This window comes from Orcinus orca, chromosome 15 (genome assembly GCF_937001465.1).
Source record: "Orcinus orca chromosome 15, mOrcOrc1.1, whole genome shotgun sequence".
Taxonomy (NCBI): Eukaryota; Metazoa; Chordata; class Mammalia; order Artiodactyla; family Delphinidae; genus Orcinus; species Orcinus orca.
In genome coordinates, this window is record NC_064573.1 from 86,214,690 (window position 1) to 86,235,333 (window position 20,644).

The window sequence follows — 20,644 nt, forward strand, 5'->3', positions numbered from 1 at the left end:
AGACACTACCGGAAAACTACTGGAGCTCATCAATGAATTCAGTGAGGTTGCAGGATACAAAATTAATGCACAGAAATCTGTTGCATTTCTATACACTAACAACAAAGGAACTTATATACAAAACAGAAATAAACCCACAGACATAGAAAACAAACTTATGGTTGCCAAAGGGGAAGGGCAGGGTGGAGAGAGATAAATTAGGAGTTTGGGATGAACAGATATTCACTACTATATGTAAAATAGATAACCAACAAGGACCTACTATACTCAATATTTTGTAATAACCCATAAGGGAAAAGAATCTGTAAGAGAGTGTATGTATATAACTGAATCACTTTGCCATACCCCTGAAACTACCACAACATTGGAAATCAACTATACTTCAACTAAAACAAAAAGCCCTAAAGGAGATGAGGAGCAAATCATGCAGACGCCTAGGGAGGATGCTTCAGATAGAGAGTAAGCAAGTGCAAAGGCCCTGCGGCAGGAGCGTGTCTGGTGTGTTCAAGGACCAGCCAGGGGCAGAGCGAGTCAAGGCGAGGATTAGTGGGAGACACACCTAGGAGAGACGTCAAGGGCCGCATCAGGGAGGAGCTTGGACTCATTCAAGGGTTTTTCCTGAGTTTAAAAGGGGGCCACAATTCACAAAAATTTTTAAACATTAGTCCCAGATTAAGAAGCTGGGAAATGGGGGACTTCCCTGGCGGTCCAGTGGTTAAGATTCCAAGCTTCCAATGCAGGGGGCGCTGGTTTGATCCTTGGTTGGGGAACTGAGATCCTACACGCCTCGCGGTGTGCCCCCCCCCAAAACAAAAGAAGATGGGAAATGTTAGAGAAGAGGTCTCTGTGCTGGATATGCTGTTTGCCCCTCCAGACCCCTCTGCCCTTCTCCCACCCTGCTCTGGGAGGCTAACCTTTGTAGATTACATCCCAGTCATCCTCAGGGTTCCCACGAGGCTGGAGGCAGGGGGAGGCACCCCCAGGCACTGGAGGGTGGGGAAACTGAGGTCGGTCTGTTTTATTCCTCTGGGCGCCTTGCAGCACGGTTGTGAGTTGACATTGGCTGCATTTTCTGCCAAGGTGGGCAGGCCTCTCGAGCAGGGACAGTGCCCAAGCTGGGCACAGACACCAGCCCTTTAAGGGCCCGCCCTAGGCTGGTATCACCTCATTTTAGCTAATTACATCTGCAGAGACCCTATTTCCAAATCAGGTCCTACTCGAAGGTCCTAGATGAGCATGGATTTTGGAGAATGCTATTCAATGCACTACCCCGACCTCTATCTGTGCTGGGCTTTGCCATCTCTTGCTGGTTTCCTTCAACCCTACCCACACCTTTGTAGAGTCCCTCTGTTAAACTCTCCTAAATTTCAGGTAGCATGTACTATCTGTTCCCTGACGAGATGTGCAATGTTCCGGCCTGTCTGAGTGGGCTGCTTTGGGAATGGGCCAAGAGAGCGAGGGCCAGGGCAACTGGCAGAAAGGACTTGAGCTGGTCCACGTCAGAGTCAGCAGCCAGTGGCCTCTCTTGGGGCCCCTTTCCCTGGTCCCCCAGCCCACAGAACTGGAAAAGAACCTAAGACTCACATGGCAGGAAGGGCGATTTCCAAGGCCACAATCTCAGGATATTATCTGTTAAGACAACACGACTGAAACAGTCTGATCAAATCCTGCACTGACTGTCATAAACCGGTTCTGTTCTTCACCCCTCTTCTCCACCTTGGGCAAGCTGCAACCTCAGTGAGCCTCAGTTTTCTCATCTCTAAAATGGGATCCTGATGGCTGTCCAGAGCTCCAGAAAGGACCGAGGGTGAGAATGATGGGGAAAGCACATGACAGGTGTAAAAGCAGGCATCAGGACAGTGTAAGAGCATTTGATAGTTTATGTTAACAGAGCAGGTACACACACTCAGGTGTACAAGAAATGTAAATCGTTTTTCTGTATTTGAACTTAATTTCTATTCTCAACCCCTAGTCTCCAAAGAGGCAAAACCTATTAGAGTTAGATTTCTGAGCATATTAAGTTGGAAATGCTAATTAGAGAGCCAAGTAGAGATGTTGAATAAGTGCTTTTTATCTGGAGGTCAGATGTGGGGAGTTATTAGAGATGGTATTTATATTATACAGAGATGGTATTTAAAGCATCAGAGCTAAGTGATTACAGGAATGAAAGTCGTATATATGGACTGAATGTTCGTGTGACGCCCCCCAAATACCTATGTTGAGATTTTCAACCCCAGTGTGATGGTCGGAGGCAGGGGTTTAGGGAGGTGATTAGGCCACGAGGGCGGAGCTTTCATGAATAAATTAGTGCTTTTACAAGAGGCTCCAGAGGGCTCCCTCACCCCTTCCACCAAGTGAGGACACAGAGAGAAGACAGCCATCTAGGAGCCAGGAACGGGCCCTCACCAGACACAGACTGTGCCGGCGCCTTCGTATTGGACTTCCCAGCCTCCAGACTGTGAGAAATAAATGACCGTGGTTTAAGCCCCCGGCCCCGTCTCTGGGTATTCTGTGATTGCAGCCCCAAAGGGCTAAGACAGGATATTTAAGCTGCCACGGAAACACAGAAGAAGGGGCAATTGCACTATTTCAAGGAGTGAGTCTCTAATTGTGGTCCCCAGACCTGAAGCATCAGCGTCTCCCAGGAACTTGTTAGAAGTGCAAATATCGGCCCCCCTACACCAGACCTGCTCAACCTGAGACTTCAGGAGTGGGCCCAACAGCCTGTGGACACCTGCAAGCCGCCTCTGATGCTCGTCCAATTTGAGAACCCGCTTGGCCGAGGGCATCAAGACAAAAATCGCATTGGATGTCGATGGCTGGCCAACAGATGCCTTTTGCTTTCTTCATGGAAAGTGGTCCCCAGCTTCTCCCCTAGGAAGCAGGCAACGTCCTCAGGAAGTTGCCAAGGCCTGAGCGACAACAGAAGGTGTCAGCTGACCGTAGGTCGCTCAACCAGAACCTACCCCAGCCCCTCCCAGTCCTTAAAAGCAGACATCAGTGGCTGGTTCCACGGCCACCATGTGTTCAGAAGGGAGAGTTTGAATGTCAGAGTGAGCAAGAGGCCAGCAAGCAGTTTTCTCAGTGGGTAGAAGGCCCCCACAATGAGAGAGAAAAAAGATTCCCAGAAGTGGAGGCAAGGGGCTGGCAAGATTCTCGCAGGGGCCTCGGGTTCCTTTTCTGCAGATGAGCAGGCTCGCTTCGTGATACCATGGTTCCCGCTGCTGTAGCCGCTTGGGAAATGATGGATGCATCCTGAGACTTGCCCAGACATTTATGGCATCTTCAGGAGTAACAGTGACAATGGCTCTGTCACGCCCGCCGCTTCATACCCTTGGCGTTCCCTTAATGATTTATGCATTCTGGAGCGGCCAGGTTCCTTCCCACCAGAGCTCAGAAAGGTAATAAATGAGGAAAGTCAATGGTCTGTAAAGTACAACATTGATTAAAGAAGGGATTACTGATATAACTCTTGCTTGGCTATTATGCTAATGCCGGCCCGGATCCAGGACAGTGTTTACATGCTAATGACAAATCTGGGACAGGGAAGAAAATTGGTTTCCACTCTTAATCAGTACATACACATTTTTAAACCACTATTGACCGTGAGTGAGAAGATCCATCCATGTGTTCCCCTCCCACCAGCCCCCTGCCACTGTCCCCAGCAGATGGAGGAAATTCGCTCGGCCCGGCCCTCTCCACCTGCCGCTCCAAACAGAAGTGCGAGCTGAAGATGAAAATTGGGCCCAGGGTACCCATCCATAGTTCCTAGAAGCTGGGGAAAGAGAGCGCGATCACAAGAGTTCATTGCTCAGCGTTGGATGTTATTTAACCAGGGCCGTGGACACCCCTGAAGGAAATGCTGCTCCTTTCAGCATGTATAACCTGGACGGGAGACACATAAGCAAATTGGCAGTTACAGCTTAGTGTGGTAATGCTGGGTGAAGAGTCCATGTGTGACCTCATATTAACTCTGAAATGCTACACAAAACTGTGTGTATATGCATTTCTAGGGCAAGAATTAGCTTTATGTGTACTCTCAAAGGAGTTCATGACTCCTAAAAGGTTAGGAAACACTGCTCTAGAGCTTTCTGGAAGTTTTCAAATTAACTTCTTGTGTTCTTAACTTCTTTCAAATTAACTTCCACTGCTCTTGGCTCCATCTCAGTCTTTCACCATATCTCCTTTGCCCCAAGATCTTTGTTTGGTTGTCTTGAAGCAAGTACCCCATGAAGAAAGGGCCATGTTCAGGCATCCATCTAGCTGTCCATCCATCCATCCTTCCATCCATCCATCCATCCATCCATCCATCCATTCAGCCACCCATTCATCCATCTATCCATCCACTCATCCATTTATCCATCCATCCATCCATCTGTCCATCTATTTATCCATCCATCCATCCATTCAGCCACCCATTCATCCACCTATCCATTCACTCATCCATCTATCCATTCACTCATCCATCTATCCATCCACTCATCCATTTATCCGTCCATGCATCCATCCATCCGTCCATCCATCCGTCCATCCATTCATGTATCCATCCATTCATCCATTCAGTATCCACTTTGCTGAGCTCCCACTTCATGAGCAGCTGGTATGAGGAACCAAGAGATCAAAGAAGAAAAACATATACTTATTGCCTTCAAGGATTTTACAGTTTTGCAGTTGAAAGTGTGAATTTACACATGGGGCTAGTGTAAATCCCATCCCATAAACTTGACTATGCAAGATGGGTCATGTTTCTCTATAACCCAACTTGATTTCTCTTTTCAGTTTTCAATTCATTATGGCAACGAAACATCATCGGAGGCTAATTTCTAGGAGATTTCACTACTCTCAAGGCCTTGGGGAGGGGGCTTCTAGTCCTCAAGGATTCTGTCCACGGTTCCTAGGGCACACCCATTATCATTCAGAGTCCACACGGGTTACCTCTGATGTGGTCCCACCCCTGTGCACTCTGCTCCTAGCAGCCTCCTCCCAAGGGGCACGGGCATCCTCCAGCTGTTTCTTTGCCACATGACGACATCCGTGGGACTGTAAACAGATGCATCTTCCTGAGGGTTTAGGCATTGGAACACAAAATCTAGATGCTTGAAGACTTATTTTATTTGTCTCTGTGTTTGTTTTCCTTTGTGCTCTGTCTTGTCTCTTTCCTGAGTCCATGATCTTCTAGAAATGGGAACAGTGAAAGGAGGAAATTCAGGGGAAGGAAACATAAGTTGGTCATCACTAATGAGATTCTGCCATTCACTGGATGAACAGTAACAGTACAGATACACAAACAATCCTAGGGCCTCAGGGGAGGTGCTGCAAACAGGGAGGAAAGGGTGTTCCCAGGGAAAGGGAGCTACATGTGCGAAGGCCTGAGCATTCTCCTGATGGGGAGCCATCAGAGCTGCGTGTGATTGGAGCAGAGAGTGTAGGAACTGGAAGAGCCCTGCTAGAGAGAAAGGCGGTACGAGCCCTTCAGACCCTGGGAGGCTGGATGGGGCAGGACGTGGGTGTGGCTCATCTTCTGAGCAGACATTGGCCTGGAGAACAGACACCTCTGGTGCCCAAATGACATTCCCCGGGTCCACCCAGAGTTCAGTCCCAGCTGCAATTCTGTGCAGGTTCAAGTTCACTTAGTGATTGCTGCTTCTCTCAATCTGCTTCTGCTTTCCATCCCAGGGCCTGTGTCTCAGCCTAAAAGTGTGGGGAAGTTAACTCACACAGCAGCCCTCACTCAAAGAAAGACAGAGGAGCTGGTAGATAATATTCCTGCCTCTTATACTGCAGGTGGACAATTCTGTGTGCTTTCCATGAGGCCCAGAAAAATGGAGCCTGATGGTCACAGCAGCAAATGCAAAGATATGCCTTTCTACCAACTATTATTATTTCTCTGATTCCCTCAGTCTGCTCCCTGGTCCCCCTTCCCTGGGGTCACCTCCCAAGTAAACCAACCACACTGAATCCTTGTCTCAGGCTCTGCATTGAGGGGAACCTAGATCAAGCATGCGTGCTTTGCTAGAGAAAAGGACAAATGGCAGAAGGGTGGTCTCCAGGGCCGCAGGAACTTCTCCTCCTCCATCCCCTCTCTGTCTTGGCAGGTGTCCGACCGCTGCGACTACATCTTTGTCAATGGCAAAGAGATGAAAGGCAAGGTGGACACGGTGGTGAACTTCACATACCAGCACCTGAGCGCCCCCCTGCACGTCACCGTGTGGGTGCCCCGGCTGCCCCTGCAGATCGACGTCTCTGACACGGAGCTGAGCCAGATTAAAGGGTGGAGGGTCCCCATCGTGGCCACTAAGAGGTAAGCCCGGGACGGGGAGATGCATCAGAGCTGGGACGGCAACGGCTGTGGATACTGACCTTAACGCTAAAGGAGCCAATGCAGGGCCCAGTGCAGACTAGGTGATGCTGTTACCATGGTGATGACGTGATGCAACGCATACTTGCCTACAGCCTAACAACAACCCTCTGGGGAAACCAAGGCCCAGGGTAGCCCAGCCAGGCAGGAAGGCTGCTGAGTGGCTGGGTCAGCGTGAGATCCAGTCATTTGCAGTCTGCACAGCCTCCTAGTAAACTGTCTCCTGCAAGTGGTCCCTCCAGAGTGAAGCCACAGAAGTAACAAGATTTTCTAGGCCCTCCACCCCCAGGGAATTTAAGATTGGGTTTATCTTCTCTAAGCAAAACGGTGAATCCTTTTTCTGTGCTGGATGAATATCTATAAACTTGAAAAGCTCTATGCGTATCAAAATATTGGGTAAAGTCTACTTGCATTTATACTGGACCATGGGGTTGCTGCCTCCTCTTAAACCGAAACAAAAGCCTCTAATGTATGCTGACTCTGGATTGTCTCATGTAGGAGTTTGGGGTCTTGTTTTCTCAGCTCTGTGGCCCTCAGTTTAGCTAAATAAGAGTTGTTGCTGAATTCCGGTTTCCTGGATGGAATCTCCCATCTTAAACCACCAGCACTATTTTCCCGACAGTCTCCCAAGCACCAGGGTCTTGATTTTTAAGGGGCAACTGGAGTCCATCTCAGGATGGATGAATGGAGCAGTGAAATGGTGAATCCTTTTCTACAGGGTAAACTTGAAGGCATTTGTCCTGCCGGGGAGGACAGCCATGACTCCAGCCAAGACTTCAGACCATTTAGTGGTCACGAGTGGCCAAGATATGGGTTCGTTCCCTGTCCCTGAAGAAGGCAGAACTGACACTTGCTGGGTTCAAATCCAAGCTCAGCTACTTTCTTGCTTTGTGAGTTTGGGCCAGCCACCCAATCTCTCTGCCTCAGTTTCCTCATCTGGACATAAGAATAATTAAAGTTTTGCCTCACGGTGTTATGAGATTCGAAGAGTCCATCCGTGCAGAGCTTAGGATAGACACATCTCAAGAGCATCATACCACCCTGCCCAAGAGACCTTTCTACAGTGGTGGAATGTTCTAGACTCACAATGTCCAGCATGGTAGCCACTAGCACAAGGGGTTATGGAGTGACTGGGAAATTTAGTGTTTTGATTTGCTTAATTTTCTTCATTGAAATTAAGTTGTGAATAACCATGCATGGTTCTCTGCTACTTTGTGGACAGTGTACGTTTAGTAAATATTAGTTCTTCTGTCTTTTATTTGTCAATAAATGTCTTCAAAAGAGAGATGGGATTTTTTGTGGGTTGCATATATCGGGAGGGATAGGATGCGGAGAACTCCTTTGGGTCATGCTGTTTAGTGGAGAGAGATGTTCACATTTTCTTCTCAATTAAGTCTTACCTTCCTCCTTTGGCAAGTACAATAAAGCTTTCTTCTTTGCATTATTAAACAAAAGAGAGAGAGAGAGAGAGAGAGAGGCGTTTCACCCTTTGTGCTGCCCGGTGATAGAGCTGGTGCTCCTGTGTGGTCCTGAGGCTCCTGCCCGGGATGCTGTCTCTTGTAGGTTGACGGGGGCACCTGCCTCGTGGCTCCAGAGCACCTTGCATCCCATCACCTGACCTGAGAGCCTCTTCTCTTTTCCCGGCAGGCCCACGCGAGACAGCGAGGATGAAGAAGAGGACGGGCGGCGGGGCCGAGGCTGCGCCCTGCAGTACCAGCACGCCACCGTGCGGGTCCTCACTCAGTTTGTGTCTGAGGGCGCCAGCCCCTGGGGCCGGCCAAGCCACCTTCTCAGTCCCGACTGGCAGTTCGACATCACCCACCTGGTTGCAGACTTCATGAAGCTGGAGGAACCCCATGTGGCCACTCTCCAGGACAGCAGGATCCTGGTCGGGAGGGAGGTTGGCATGACAACCATCCAGGTAGGAAGCCGGAGCTGGGAACTTCTGCACGCCCATCCCTGAAGGTGGTACCCAGCCCTGGGGGAGGCTCACTAGGTGGGCGGGTCCTCGTGGCTGATTCCTTGTCCTCGTGATGGCATCCTGGGGCCCCCGAAAGGTGAGCCTGGACCAGCTCTCTGAGCCCCAAGCTCCTTCCAGACAGAATTGAGAAGGTGGTGGCCACACCCCTTAGTGCCGCTATGACCCCCTCACTGCCGCATGCTCCATTCCCACCACCCAACCCGCCCCATCCTGACTCTACTCCTCCACCCTCAGTGCCCCCTTTCCAGATGCGCACCTCCTACACCCTCTTTGAACCTTCCCCCATCTCTGCGCTGCTCTTGCCAGCGACCAAAGAAGGATGCGTCCCTTCTTCCTTTCCTCCCTTCTTTCCTTAGGTCAGTCTGTCATTCTGTCATACAGTCATTCGACAAACTCTCTTCAAAATCCTACTGCCTCGGGCTTCCCTGGTGGCACAGTGGTTGAGAGTCCGCCTGCCGATGTAGGGGACACAGGTTCGTGCCCCGGTCTGGGAAGATCCCACATGCCGCGGAGTGGCTGGGCCCCTCTACATCCGGAGCCTGTGCTCCGCAATGGGAGAGGCCACAACAGTGAGAGGCCTGCGTACCGCAAAAAAAAAAAAAAAAAAAAAAAATCCTACTGCCTCTTTTGCTCAAGGAAATGTATAGAATGGTGGAATTTCAAAACAGATGACAGGGCATGAGGGCCTTTCAGTCAGCCCATCAAGTCCCACCCTACTGACTCCACCTTTTTTGTTTGTTTGTTTTTTAATTTTACTGAAGTATAGTTGATTTACAATGCTGTGTTAGTTTCAGGTGTACAGCACAGTGATTCAGTTATACATATGCATATATCCAGTCTTTTTCAGCTTCTTTTCTCACATAGGTTATCACAGAGTATTGAGTAGAGTTCCCTGTGCTGTGCAGTAGGTCCCTGCTGGTTATCTGTCTTACAGACAGTCGTGTGTGTGACTCCACCTTTTTGGAATGTCATTCTGGATCCTTTCACAACCACCCCAGGTAGAAATGATAGATACGTTTCTACCACTTCACCTGAGACATCTCAGGTCCTACACGTGGTTTATGAGACGAGGCAGAAAGTAATATTTCAGCAGAGGACACGTTGTGCTGGGGGCCCGAAGGGAGAGTAAGCTATTTATAATTCAGGCCTCCCGTTGGTTCCGTAATTCACCTAGAATGGGAGTTGGGCCGTGCCGAGTCAGCTTGTGTGCAACTCTTCACGGGTCCAGGCAGCAGGATCGTCGTGCACGGTTGACCAGGTTGTGTGGTACGCAAGAGAGCCTCATCCAAACGGGGAGGGTCATTTCCTTTCAAAGACAGAATGGAGGGCTTCCCTGGTGGCGCAGTGGTTAAGAAGCTGCCTGCCGGTGTAGGGGACACGGCTTCGTTCCCTGGTCCGGGAAGATCCCACATGCCGTGAAGCAACTAAGCCCGTGCGCCACAACTACCGAGCCTGCGCTCTAGAGCCCGTGAGCCACAACTACTGAGCCCACGCGCCTAGAGCCTGTGCTCCGCAACGAAGGTAGCCCCCGCTCGCTGCAACTAGAGAAAGCCCAAACGCAGCAACAAAGACCCAGTGTAGCCAGAAATAAATTAATTAATTAATTTTAAAAAGACAGAATGGATTTTAATTTTTATGTCCATTTTCCAAAAGATAGAGCTAAAGTGTCTCAGGGGAGGGGTGACTTTATCTGATTCTCGCAAAGGCCCAGTTCGGGCTAGTGTATATAGTGAAGTAGATGTGTGGCTCCTTCACACTGTATTCCGGACCTTGTTTAGGATGGAGGGCAAGGTTCCAACATCCAGAAGCAGGTGTGACAGATTTATCTTGTGTCCTGCCCAGGTGCTGTCCCCATTGTCTGACTCCATCCTGGCCGAGAAGACAGTAACCGTGTTAGATGACAAAGTCTCGGTGACAGACCTGGCCATCCAGTTCGTGGCTGGGCTGTCTGTCACCCTTCACCCCAGCACAGAGAACAGCAAGGCCGTCACGGCTGTGGCCACAGCTGAGGAGCTGCTGCGAACCCCCAAACAGGTAGGGGCCTGGATGCCAGAGGTCGAGGGGAGCAAGGCTGGTTGCCACACCTGATTCAGCCAAAGGGGAGGGAGGTGGGAGGAACTGGGACAGGGTGGCCAAACCACATTCCAGGATGGAGTGATTCGGGCTGTGTAAAATGCACGTGGTTACGTCATCCAAGAAGCGGGGTCTGTGATGAACCAGAATAATGGTACCCAGTGCACGGGGATGGATCAGTCATCTGTGCAAAGAACTGTCAGAAGCCTAGCAGCTTAAGACAGCAACCACTGTCGTTCACAGTTCTGCGGGTCAGGAGTCCAGGTGGGCTCAGCTGGGTGCCAGGCTCCTGGGTTCACAGGCTGAGAGCAAAGCCTCTTATCAGGAAGCTCTGGGGAAGAATCTGCTCCTGCACTCACTGGTGTGGTTGGCAGAATCCAGCTCTGCGCAGCTGAATGCCTGAGGTTTCTGTTTCTTCGCTAGCTGCTGGCTGGGAGCCTCTCTGCTCCCTTCTCTCTGCACCCCCCGCCCCCCCCCCCACCCGCCATCATCTGCAGAACCAGTAACGGTGCATTGAGTTCTTCTCGTGCTTTCAACCTGACTTTCCCTCTGCCACCAGCCAGAGAAACTCCTCTGCTTCCAAAGGCTCCTGTGACTACACCAGGCCCACCCAGCTCAGCCAGGCAGCTCTCCCTAACTTCAGCTGTGCATATAACCTCATCATGGGGGGGGACATCTCGTTTTGTTCCCAGGTTCCAAGGACTAGGGTGGACCATTCTAGAAATGCTGCGCGTTGCTACCTGGTATGGTTCCAGAGCATCACCAACAGGGAGCTGGAGTAGGTTCCCATCCTGGTCCAGCTCCCAGTGCTGGAACCTCTGCTCACCTCTCCTGGGGGCAGGAAACTGGCATGGCATTTGCTGGTTTAGAAACAGCGGAGCAAGCAAAGTGGGGAGACAAAGCAGAAAGCGTGAAGCTATTTGCTGAGAACTGGTAATTAATCAGGGGCTAACTGACATTGCCACCTTCCTGGCATGGGGCAAGGCCACCCACCAGTATCCAGCCTCACCCATCTGTCTTCATTGGCTGATGGTAATTGGAGGGCCCGGGCGCTGCCTAAGGGGATCTGTGGATGGAGTTCATTCCATTTGCAGACATGACTCTTGAAAGAATAGGAGATCTAAATCATGCCTGGACGTGTGTTAGTTTAAGTATTTCAGAATTTCTCATCTTTGGGGAATTGCGTTGGCTTCTCCTGAGACAACCCCTATGTTCCAACCTGGCTGTCATGAGCTAATGGAAGGACTTGGTCTCAATCCCACAGCAGGGATGATGGAGATGGAGGTTGGCAAGCCCACGAGGTTCTGAGGGCTTAATTCGGATTGCCTGCCGTTCATGGGGCCTTGTTTGATGTTCAGTTCATTCTCCGTCTAGAGTTGATGAAGAAAAATGAACTCAAGGCGAAAAGTCAGCCACGATGAACTTGCATGCTGCGTTAACAAGGTTTTATCGCAGCCCTTGGAGTGTGGAAGGCTGGCCCCTTGTTCTTGATATTTCCAACTTTGAAATACAAAATCTGAAAGACGGCTATGCTGTGAATATGAGGGTAGTTGCATTATACTCCCCTGTGCCCTACCAGTGCTAAAGAAAGCCAGCCTGGTGAAGTGAAGTGAGGTCTCCCCCGGCATGAATGCATTCGACTGAGGCTTTAGAAGGGGGGCCCGTCCGACTGTATGATTTGTAAGTTGATGAAGCTGAAGGAGAGGAGGGCGGTGAGGAAAATTCCTGAACCAGTCATGTCTTAGCTTTGATCCCCCAAAAGGCTGAGCCTGAGATGAGGATCCACCTGCAAGGACTGCATGTGGGCGGTGAAGGGAACACCAGAAGGGCGTCGGGAAGTGAGGGAAGGAAGGGAAGACAGCCAGAAGAGTGTGTTCCCAACTCAGCCACCACTGTGGGCTGCTGGGGCCTGGGTCTCCTGGGGAAACCGTCAGCCAGTGTAGAAAAGGCTGGAGAGTCATTGTACCCGAGGTCAAGGAAGCTGGGATATGTATCACACCTCCCGTCAGCCCTTAGTGGAGGGCTGCTTCTGGAGGGTGTTAATTTCTCAGCATTTCTGGCTGCGGGCATGACCACATGGGTTCCAGAGGCCAGAATGCCCTCAGGCCAAACCAGCTTGCGGGCTTGACGGCTGAAAGTAAGCAGGCGGGTATTGTAGGAAAGTGGGCAGGTGCCAACAGCACGCACACACCATCTTTAGATTTCGTGAACGTTCTCACTCACTCTTAACAGGAAGCTGGTGATAGTCTGGGCTTTTCCTTACAAGTGACAGAGGCCTAACTCGGGCTGGTTGAGTCAGACGTCAGAGTTTATCAGTTCATGTCCAAGCATGGGCGTCTTCAGGTAAAGCTAGATCCAGACGCTCCAGTGGTGTCATCAGAAACCTTCCTTTTTATTATTGGCACTTGTCCTCAGTTCTGGAAAATGACTTATTTCTTTGACTTTGACTTATTTCTTTGACTATTGAAGTTCTCCCCTATTCTTGGCTTCTGGAACTCCTAACAGAAAACCATTGGTCATTCTCATTCTCTTTCTCGTTCCTTTCAACCTTCCTTTCCTATGTTTCGTCTCTTTATATTCCTGTGGGTTACATTCTGGGTAAGTTTCTTGGCTCAGTCTCCCATTACACTAATTCTCTCCTCAACCATGTCTAATCTGCTGTTCAAACTATGCACTGAGTAATTAATTTCAACCAGAGTATTTTTCATGCCTAGAAGTTCTGTGTGGTTCTTTCCACAGCTACCTGTTCTTTTTCCGGTGACTCCCACTCTTTCAGTGTAGTTTCTACTCCTTTTTACTCTCTTTAACTATTTTTTTTGGCTTATTTTTGTTGTTGCTTTGTTTTATTTTATAGTCTTTTTCATTTGTTTTATTATCTCGAATCCTTCATCTGCTGATCTTTCTATGTGAAATTTTTGTGGTTTTCTCTCATAGTAGAGCCTTCCCTCCTAGGGATTGTAATTTTTTTTATCATGAGCACCTCTTGAGCTGTAGTTGCTTTGTTTTATATGGTTCCTGAGGAATTCCTGTGCAGTTTTGCGTGTGTATGGGTCCAGTTTCAAGTAAATGTCTTGCAGCTCCTTCACCATCAGGTGTTATAACTTCAGACTCGCCACTCCTGGGGAAGGGGTGAGGTTCTGATTTCCAGGGGAGACATTTTCGCACCCAGTGCTCAGCGCACAGACAAGCATCACTGATGTGCCTCTGGCCCAGTGGGTAGGCTTTTTCACCTGCATATGTGGAGAGGAGTCCTGGCTTTACGTAAAAGGTTTCACCCCAATCTGACACATGCCTAGGTGGGCATCACCATCCCAGCCACTGGCTGGTAGGTCTTCTGAGCAGCTCTGCACGCCCTCAAGCTGTCTCAGTAACAGTTACCTATTTGTACCACTCTAGTATGCCTTCTCTTTTCATTTCTGATTCCTGGGAATTTGCATCTCTTATTTGTATATTTTTACCTAGTTTTCTACTAGTTTATACTTAGCCAGTCTTCTTTGTTGTTGGGACACGCTCTTAAGATTCTCTCTCTCTCTCTCTCTCTCTCTCTCCATTCCAGCTTGCATCCCAACTCAGTAGTTCCAGGGGAAATAAATTCTGCTCTAATTCCAACAAAAGCCCAGAGGTCATGTCCCATTGGCTGGTTTGGGTCATGTGCCTCTTTCTGAGCCAATCATTGTGAAAAGGGTAGTAAAATGTTCTGATTGGCCAGACCTTGGACATATGCCCACCTCTGGAACTGGAGAGGCCGGTGCCTCCCACCCACACTCCTCAAACTCTGAATGGAGAAAAGGCATGGTTCTGAAAGGAAAATTAGTGTTCTAGCCCCCATCGGAAAGGAGGAATGGAAACTGGTCAGGCCAAATAGATGTCCATCCCAGACCCTATGGTTTAGGTATTCACATTCCCACTTTCATCTGGGGAAACTGAGGCCCAGAAGAATTGGTTTAAAGAAAAATGTTCCCGGGGAAATAGTGAATCCATGTATTTAATTCAAAACTCCCACTTCAAACCCTCTGCCCTTTGCCATGGTGTCCAGAGGCCAGGATTAGAGGAAACACAGGATCCTTTGCCCGCAACAGACCCCTGGGGTTCCGTTAGCTCTTCCCAGCCATGAGATCACTGCCCATTTCCTTCCCCGCCTCTGCACCCTGCTTCACCTTCATAACATCCAGCAGATTGTCTAGCAGGAGCTATCCTGGCCATTTCACAGCCAGGGCCAACCCATCTCCCTCCTAATCTCTAGTCACCTTCCTTCCTCCCTGTACACTGAACTGTACATTAAAAAGTAAAACGTAGGGGGCTTCCCTGGTGGTGCAGTGGTTGAGAGTCCGCCTGCCGATGCAGGGGACACAGGTTCGTGCCCCGGTCTGGGAAGATCCCACGTGCCGCGGAGTGGCTGGGCCCGTGAGCCATGGCCGCTGAGCCTGCGCGTCCGGAGCCTGTGCTCCGCAACGGGAGAGGCCACAACAGTGAGAGGCCCGCGTACCGCAAAAAAAAAAAAAAGTAAAATTTACGGAATTCCCTGGCGGTCCAGTGGTTAGGACTCTTTGTTTTCACTGCTGAGGGCCTAGGTTCAATCCCTGGTTGGGGAACTAAGACCTCACAAGTAATGCGGCACAGCCAAAAAAATTTAAAAACTTAACACATCAAACCTATGCAGAACTAACATCCCAGCCCAGCTCCAGGAAGCATCCCAGCCTGCCACGATGAACAGCCGTGTCTTGTTTATTCTCTGTCAGTCTTCTGTCCAAGACTACTCAGTGTGTGGCACACGGCCTGACACAGAAGAGGCTTTTAATACATGTCCTTGACATGCTCAGATGAATGAAAATTGGACCACTCAATGCCTGTTCTTAGAGGACAGGGAAGAATTCCAGACACATCACAGTTGCTTCCTTCAGTCCCTGGCCTGGTCAGTGACCTCAGAGTCAAAGGCAGCCAGGAGATTGACTACCAGCCATGCCTAAGACTCGAGATGAACTGGCTGGACTCAAACCCAGCTCTGTCACTTAGCGGTGGAAACCTGAGTGAGCCTTGGGTCCCCCCTGTGATCCAGGCTACTCACCTGCAGAATGAGAAATATAGATAATAGTATGTACCTTGTATGCTGTTGTGGTGATTAAATGAGTTGATAATGAAAACCACGTAGAACAGTGGCTGGTACCCAGGAAGCACTATGGACACCTTAGCTACCATCATCACCGTGGTGGCTGGAATAATGGCGCACCATAGATGGCCACGTGTGATTCCTAGACCCTGTGAATACGGCACCTGATGTGTCAAAGGGGACTTTGCAGATGTGATTAAGGATCTTGAGATGGACAGATTACCATGGATTATGTGGAGAACGGAACACACTGAACTCAATGTCATCACAAGGGTTCTGATAGGAGGGAGGGGGGGACATCAGAGCGAGGCGTAGGATAACGTGAAGACCCAGCAGACGCGCTCAAGTGACGTCGCTGGTGATAAATTCAGTGGAGCCTGGATTCAGTGAGGGCTTTCTGTGGGGTCTTTTCCCTGGGTAAGGATTACACTGGAGCTGTCACTGCCTGTCTACGTTGGTTCTCGTTTCCGTTAAGGTGGTTCTCGGATCTTGATATAAAACCTGGATTTTTTTCCCCAGGTTCATCAGCCACCAGGTCTGGATTTTAAGTCCTGCCCCTAAGTCTTTGGGTTCTGTTCTAGAATGGCGGCAGGCGCGATCCCCAGAGAAGAGGCGTCCGCCCCCTCTCGCCCCTCCCCCCCCCCGTGGCTTTCTAACTGCCCCTCTCCCTGCAGGAAGCCGTGCTCAGCACTTGGCTGCAGTTCAGCGATGGCTCAGTGACACCCCTGGACATCTACGACACCAAGGACTTCACCCTGACCGCCACGTCCCTGGACGAGGCCGTCGTGTCAGTCCCCCAGCCCCGCTCGCCCAGGTGGCCCGTTGTCATGGCCGAAGGGGAAGGCCAGGGACCCCTGGTCCGAGTGGACCTGACCATCGCGGAGGCTTGCCAGAAATCCAAACGCAAGAGCGTCCTGGCCGTGGGCGTCGGCACTGTCAGGGTCAAGTTCGGCCAGAATGACGCCGACTCCAGCCCCGGCGGGGCCTACGAGGAGGCCGAGATGAAGAACCACGCCAGCGGCCGGCGCCAGAAGGGCCAGGAGGGGCCCTGGTACGGCAGCTCCTCTGTGGAGCGCGACGACGGGGCCCCCCGGAGGGGCAGCCCCACGGCCAAGTCGCTGCTGGACAACAAGGTGGGCAAGAACAGCCGGCTGGACGGGGCCCGGCTGGCGGGCGAGGGCCAGCTGCAGACCATCCCCATCGACTTCGCCAACTTCCCGGCACAGGTGGACCTGCCGCGGGCGGGGGGCGGGCCGGGGGCCGGCGACCTGGTGCAGGCGCCCCGCGGCCTGAGCGACCTGGAGATCGGCATGTACGCCCTGCTGGGCGTCTTCTGCCTGGCCATTCTCGTCTTCCTCATCAACTGCGCCACCTTTGCCCTCAAGTACAGGCACAAGCAGGTGCCCCTGGAAGGCCAGGCCTCCGTGACCCACTCGCACGACTGGGTGTGGCTGGGCAACGAGGCGGAGCTCCTGGAGGACGTAGGCGACGGGTCCCCCCGGCAGGACGAGCACACGACCGTCATAGACGAGAGCGACCGCCTCCTGCTCAACGGAGGTTCCCAAAAGCACGGGCACAGCCAGGTCCCCAGGCCTGCCGACTCCGGGGACAGACAGGGCAAGGACCAGAAGCTCGAGCCCCTGCACTCACCCACCTCCAAGAGGAAAAAGGTGAAGTTCACCACCTTCACCACCATCCCCGCCGACGACAGCTGTCCCACCGTGAACTCCATCCTCGGCGGGACCGACGAGGACATCCAGTGGGTGCGCCAGGACGTGGGCGTGGGCGCCCCCAAAGAGCTCAGAGAACACCTGGAGACGTTCAAGGACAAAGCCTAGGCCCCTCTGGCCGAAGGGCCAGCGCTTGGACACCCTCCTTCGGTTCCAGAGTAGCTCTGGGGCTGAACAGGGAATCGTTGGGGTCCCCCTTCGAAACCAGTTGGAAATTCTGAAGCCGGAAAGGGACGTTTTTTTGTAATCAGAGGTTGATGACGACAGATGTTCTCAAGTTGGCGGAATAAACTCGGGGAAGGGAGCTTCTTGGAGACGTTTGACCTGCGCAGGGCCAAATTGGGAAGGTTATTTTATGAGTCAAAATATAACCCAGACAAGCTACCAAAAAGTATTTGTTAAAAAAAAAAAAAGCAAAAAGACAAATAAAAAGACAAGTAATCATCTGTTTATATTTCTAATAAAGGAGCAAAATATATTAAAACTAGGGCCTGCTAAGAGACATTTTCCGTTTTAATTCAGTATTCCTTTCCTATTCCGAGCACAGCCTTGGACTGTCACCCTGGTCTTGGGGAGGAGACGTTTCTGAATATTGGGTGCCTCTTGGGATAGACCTGAGGATTTTTACATCTCTACTTAATAATCTTTCCTTCTTCCACATTCTCTTTTTTCCCCTCCTGTTTTTCTTTTCGTGTCTTAGACTTCCATTTGATTTATATTTAATGTCTATTCCTGAGGACCCAATGGTATATTTTCCTAAATTAAACAAATTATATTCCTAAACATCAGATGAATGCTTAGAAACGATGTCAGTTAATCCACTCTTTAAGTATTACGTTTGATGCTTTTCTGTATCCCTCCAGGCTTGTTGATATTTGCTGGGTTTTCTACAATCAGGGGAGTTCTCAGAGCCTTTGGGGGGATGGGGGAAGATGCCTTCACCCATCACCACTACACCCACCACAGGGCCAAAGCCAGTGGGTGGGACACTGGCAGAGGCTGGACCAGTGGGACACAGCCAACAGCACAGAGCCCAGCCAGGTTCCCCTGACCCCTCCAGGACTCCATCACTGGGGTCGTGCGGATGCTTCTCCCAGGGGAAGATGAGGTCAGATCCACAAGAGAGAAACCAGACCCAAGAGTCACGAGCACCAGCCTCACAGGGTAGCTCTATCCCGAGACATGCTGCTATTGCCAAATGAACAAGGATAAAAAAACCTGAGGGTTTTTCCGTTGTTTTTCTTACTTCGTTAGGCAGGGTATACCGGCATAAACGGAAAACACGAAAATCTACGTTAGATTGTCAATCAGCCGTGCTTTTTGGTACCAGCCTAGTCGCGTAGCAGCCCATTGCAAAATGCGTTCATCCAAAGTGAAGTGTATGAGGCAGAGGAGACCACGAGGTAGGGGCACAAACCCCAATACTCCGTTCTGTCCGCAGCTGCTGGGGACGACGCCGCCCGGCTGTCACGTGATGCTCTCCGTGGGGCGGCGCCCGCAGATACCGGGAATGCTTCCTGTGTTTATTTTTTTAATTACTAAAATCGATAGCTAAGAAAGGGTCCTCGAAGCCTCAATAACCTTAGCTGGACCTTTTAAAAAGATATTTCTAGCACATATTAGAGACGGGAAAAAGGAGCTATTTATTTATACCTGTGATGCCAATTGTCATTAAAACATTTTCCGTGGCTTGGCGAGTCAGTATCTTGTGGGCCGTCTCTTATTTCACTTAACTCCTATTATTTCTTCTCCCCGCCAAATGTACAACTTGTTAAAGAAATAAACCGTCTGCTGGTCTAGAAGGAAAACTATACAGTGTTGGCTTGTTTGCCTCTTGGTTTCTGGGCTCATCCACAGTCATTCCTAACAAGGGAAACTTCCGGTCACCTATCCACTGTCATCTCCATCAGCAGTTCTCAGATATGAGCATGCTCGGGGTCACCAGGAGAAAATGTGCGTCCTGACGTGTTCCAGGGTGATGCAGATGCTGTTTCCCCCCCTCCCCCCAGTGAACTTCCAATTCACATCGAAGGAGAAGGAGAGCCTGGACATTGAATGGAAAACTGTGTTGATCTCTCATCTGGGGTAAAGGTGTACTTTTATTCTGATTATTTTTGCATTTGTTGTTGTTTGAAGTTCCAGTGGGATTGTGGTTCTTTTGGCTGGTTGAGGGAAGAGAATTTGGGGGTTGAAGACAAGAGAGTGATGTTTTTAAATAAGTTTTATTTTTTTAATTTAGAAAATTATATAATTTTTTAACAACTTTATTGAAGTATAATTGCTTTACATTGTTGTGTTAGTTGATGCTGTATAACAAAGTGAATCAGTTATACATATACATATGTCCCCATATCTCCTCCCTCTTGCGTCTCCCTCCCACCCTCCCTATCCCACCCCTCTAGGTGGTCACGAAGCACCCAAGCTGCTCTCCCTGTGCTATGCAGCTGCTTCCCACTAGCTATCTATCTTACGTTCGGTAGTGTATATATGTCCATGCCACTCTCTCACTTCGTCCCAGCTTACCCTTCCCCCTCCCCGTGTCCTCAAGTCCGTTCTCTACATTTGAGTCTTTATTCGTGTCCTGCCCCTGGGTTCTTCAGAACTTTTTTTTTTTAGATTCCATATATATGTGTCAGCATGCGGTATTTGTTTTTCTCTTTCTTACTTCACTCTGTATGACAGACTCTAGGTCCATCCACCTCACTACAAATAACTCAGTTTTGTTCCTTTTTATGGCTAATATTCCATTGTATACATGTGCCACATCTTCTTTATCCATTCATCTGTCAATGGACACTTAGGTTGCTTCCATGTCCTGGCTATTGTAAATAGAGCTGCAATGAACATTGTGGTACATGACTCTTTTTGAATTATGGTTTTCTCAGGGTATATGCCCAGTAGTGGGACTGCTGGATTGTATGGTAGTTCTATTTTTAGTTTTTTGAGAAACCTCCCTACTAATAACAGCCTTATTGAGACATAATTCACGTAACATAAAATGGACCCATTTAGAGTGTACGATTCAATGGTTGAGAGTGGTGCATCACATCAATTTTAGAAAATTTTCATCATCCCAAGAAGAAACTCCATACTCATCAGATTCACTCCCCATTTCCCCACCCCCTCACCAGATTCCCAGCCCCAGGCAACCACTGATCTACTCTCTGTCTGCATGGATTTGCCTGGGGGTGGTGTGGGGCTAGTATCTGTATCATTATGGGAGAGTCTGTGAGAAGCCGATGGGGTTCATATATTGTCACTGTTTTTTTGGGTTTTGGTTTTGGCCGCGACGCATGACCTTGTGGGATCCCAGTTCCCCAACCAGGGATTGAATCCGGACCCTCAGCAGTGAAAGCACGGAGTCCTAACTACTGGACCGCCAGGGAAGTCCCTGT

General features: G+C 50.0%; 2 protein-coding genes across 5 annotated transcripts in view; one reads left to right on the forward strand and one right to left on the reverse strand.

The window, feature by feature from the left end:
• Positions 1–17,686, forward strand: part of TMEM132C (transmembrane protein 132C) — a 373,010-nt gene extending 355,324 nt beyond the window's left edge. Inside the window, exons 6-9 of the mRNA XM_033440664.2 lie at positions 6,096–6,301; positions 8,006–8,279; positions 10,182–10,373; positions 16,194–17,686. Of these exons, the coding sequence (XP_033296555.2) occupies positions 6,096–6,301; positions 8,006–8,279; positions 10,182–10,373; positions 16,194–17,357 (1,836 nt within the window). The 3' untranslated portion in view covers positions 17,358–17,686. The remainder of the gene's footprint in view (positions 1–6,095; positions 6,302–8,005; positions 8,280–10,181; positions 10,374–16,193) is intronic.
• The window catches only part of SLC15A4 (solute carrier family 15 member 4), a 118,955-nt gene that overhangs the window by 9,037 nt on the left and 89,274 nt on the right, over positions 1–20,644 (reverse strand). The window contains exon 8 of one of the 4 annotated variants that reach the window (XM_033440670.2): positions 5,096–5,175. The exons of 1 other annotated variant lie outside the window; for it this stretch is intronic. In XM_033440670.2, the coding sequence (XP_033296561.1) occupies positions 5,111–5,175 (65 nt within the window). In that variant the 3' untranslated portion in view covers positions 5,096–5,110. Of the gene's footprint in view, positions 1–5,095; positions 5,176–17,481; positions 17,574–17,649; positions 19,412–20,644 lie in introns of those variants that run through there. 2 more of the 4 variants (XM_033440668.2, XM_033440666.2) reach the window with 2 other exon arrangements.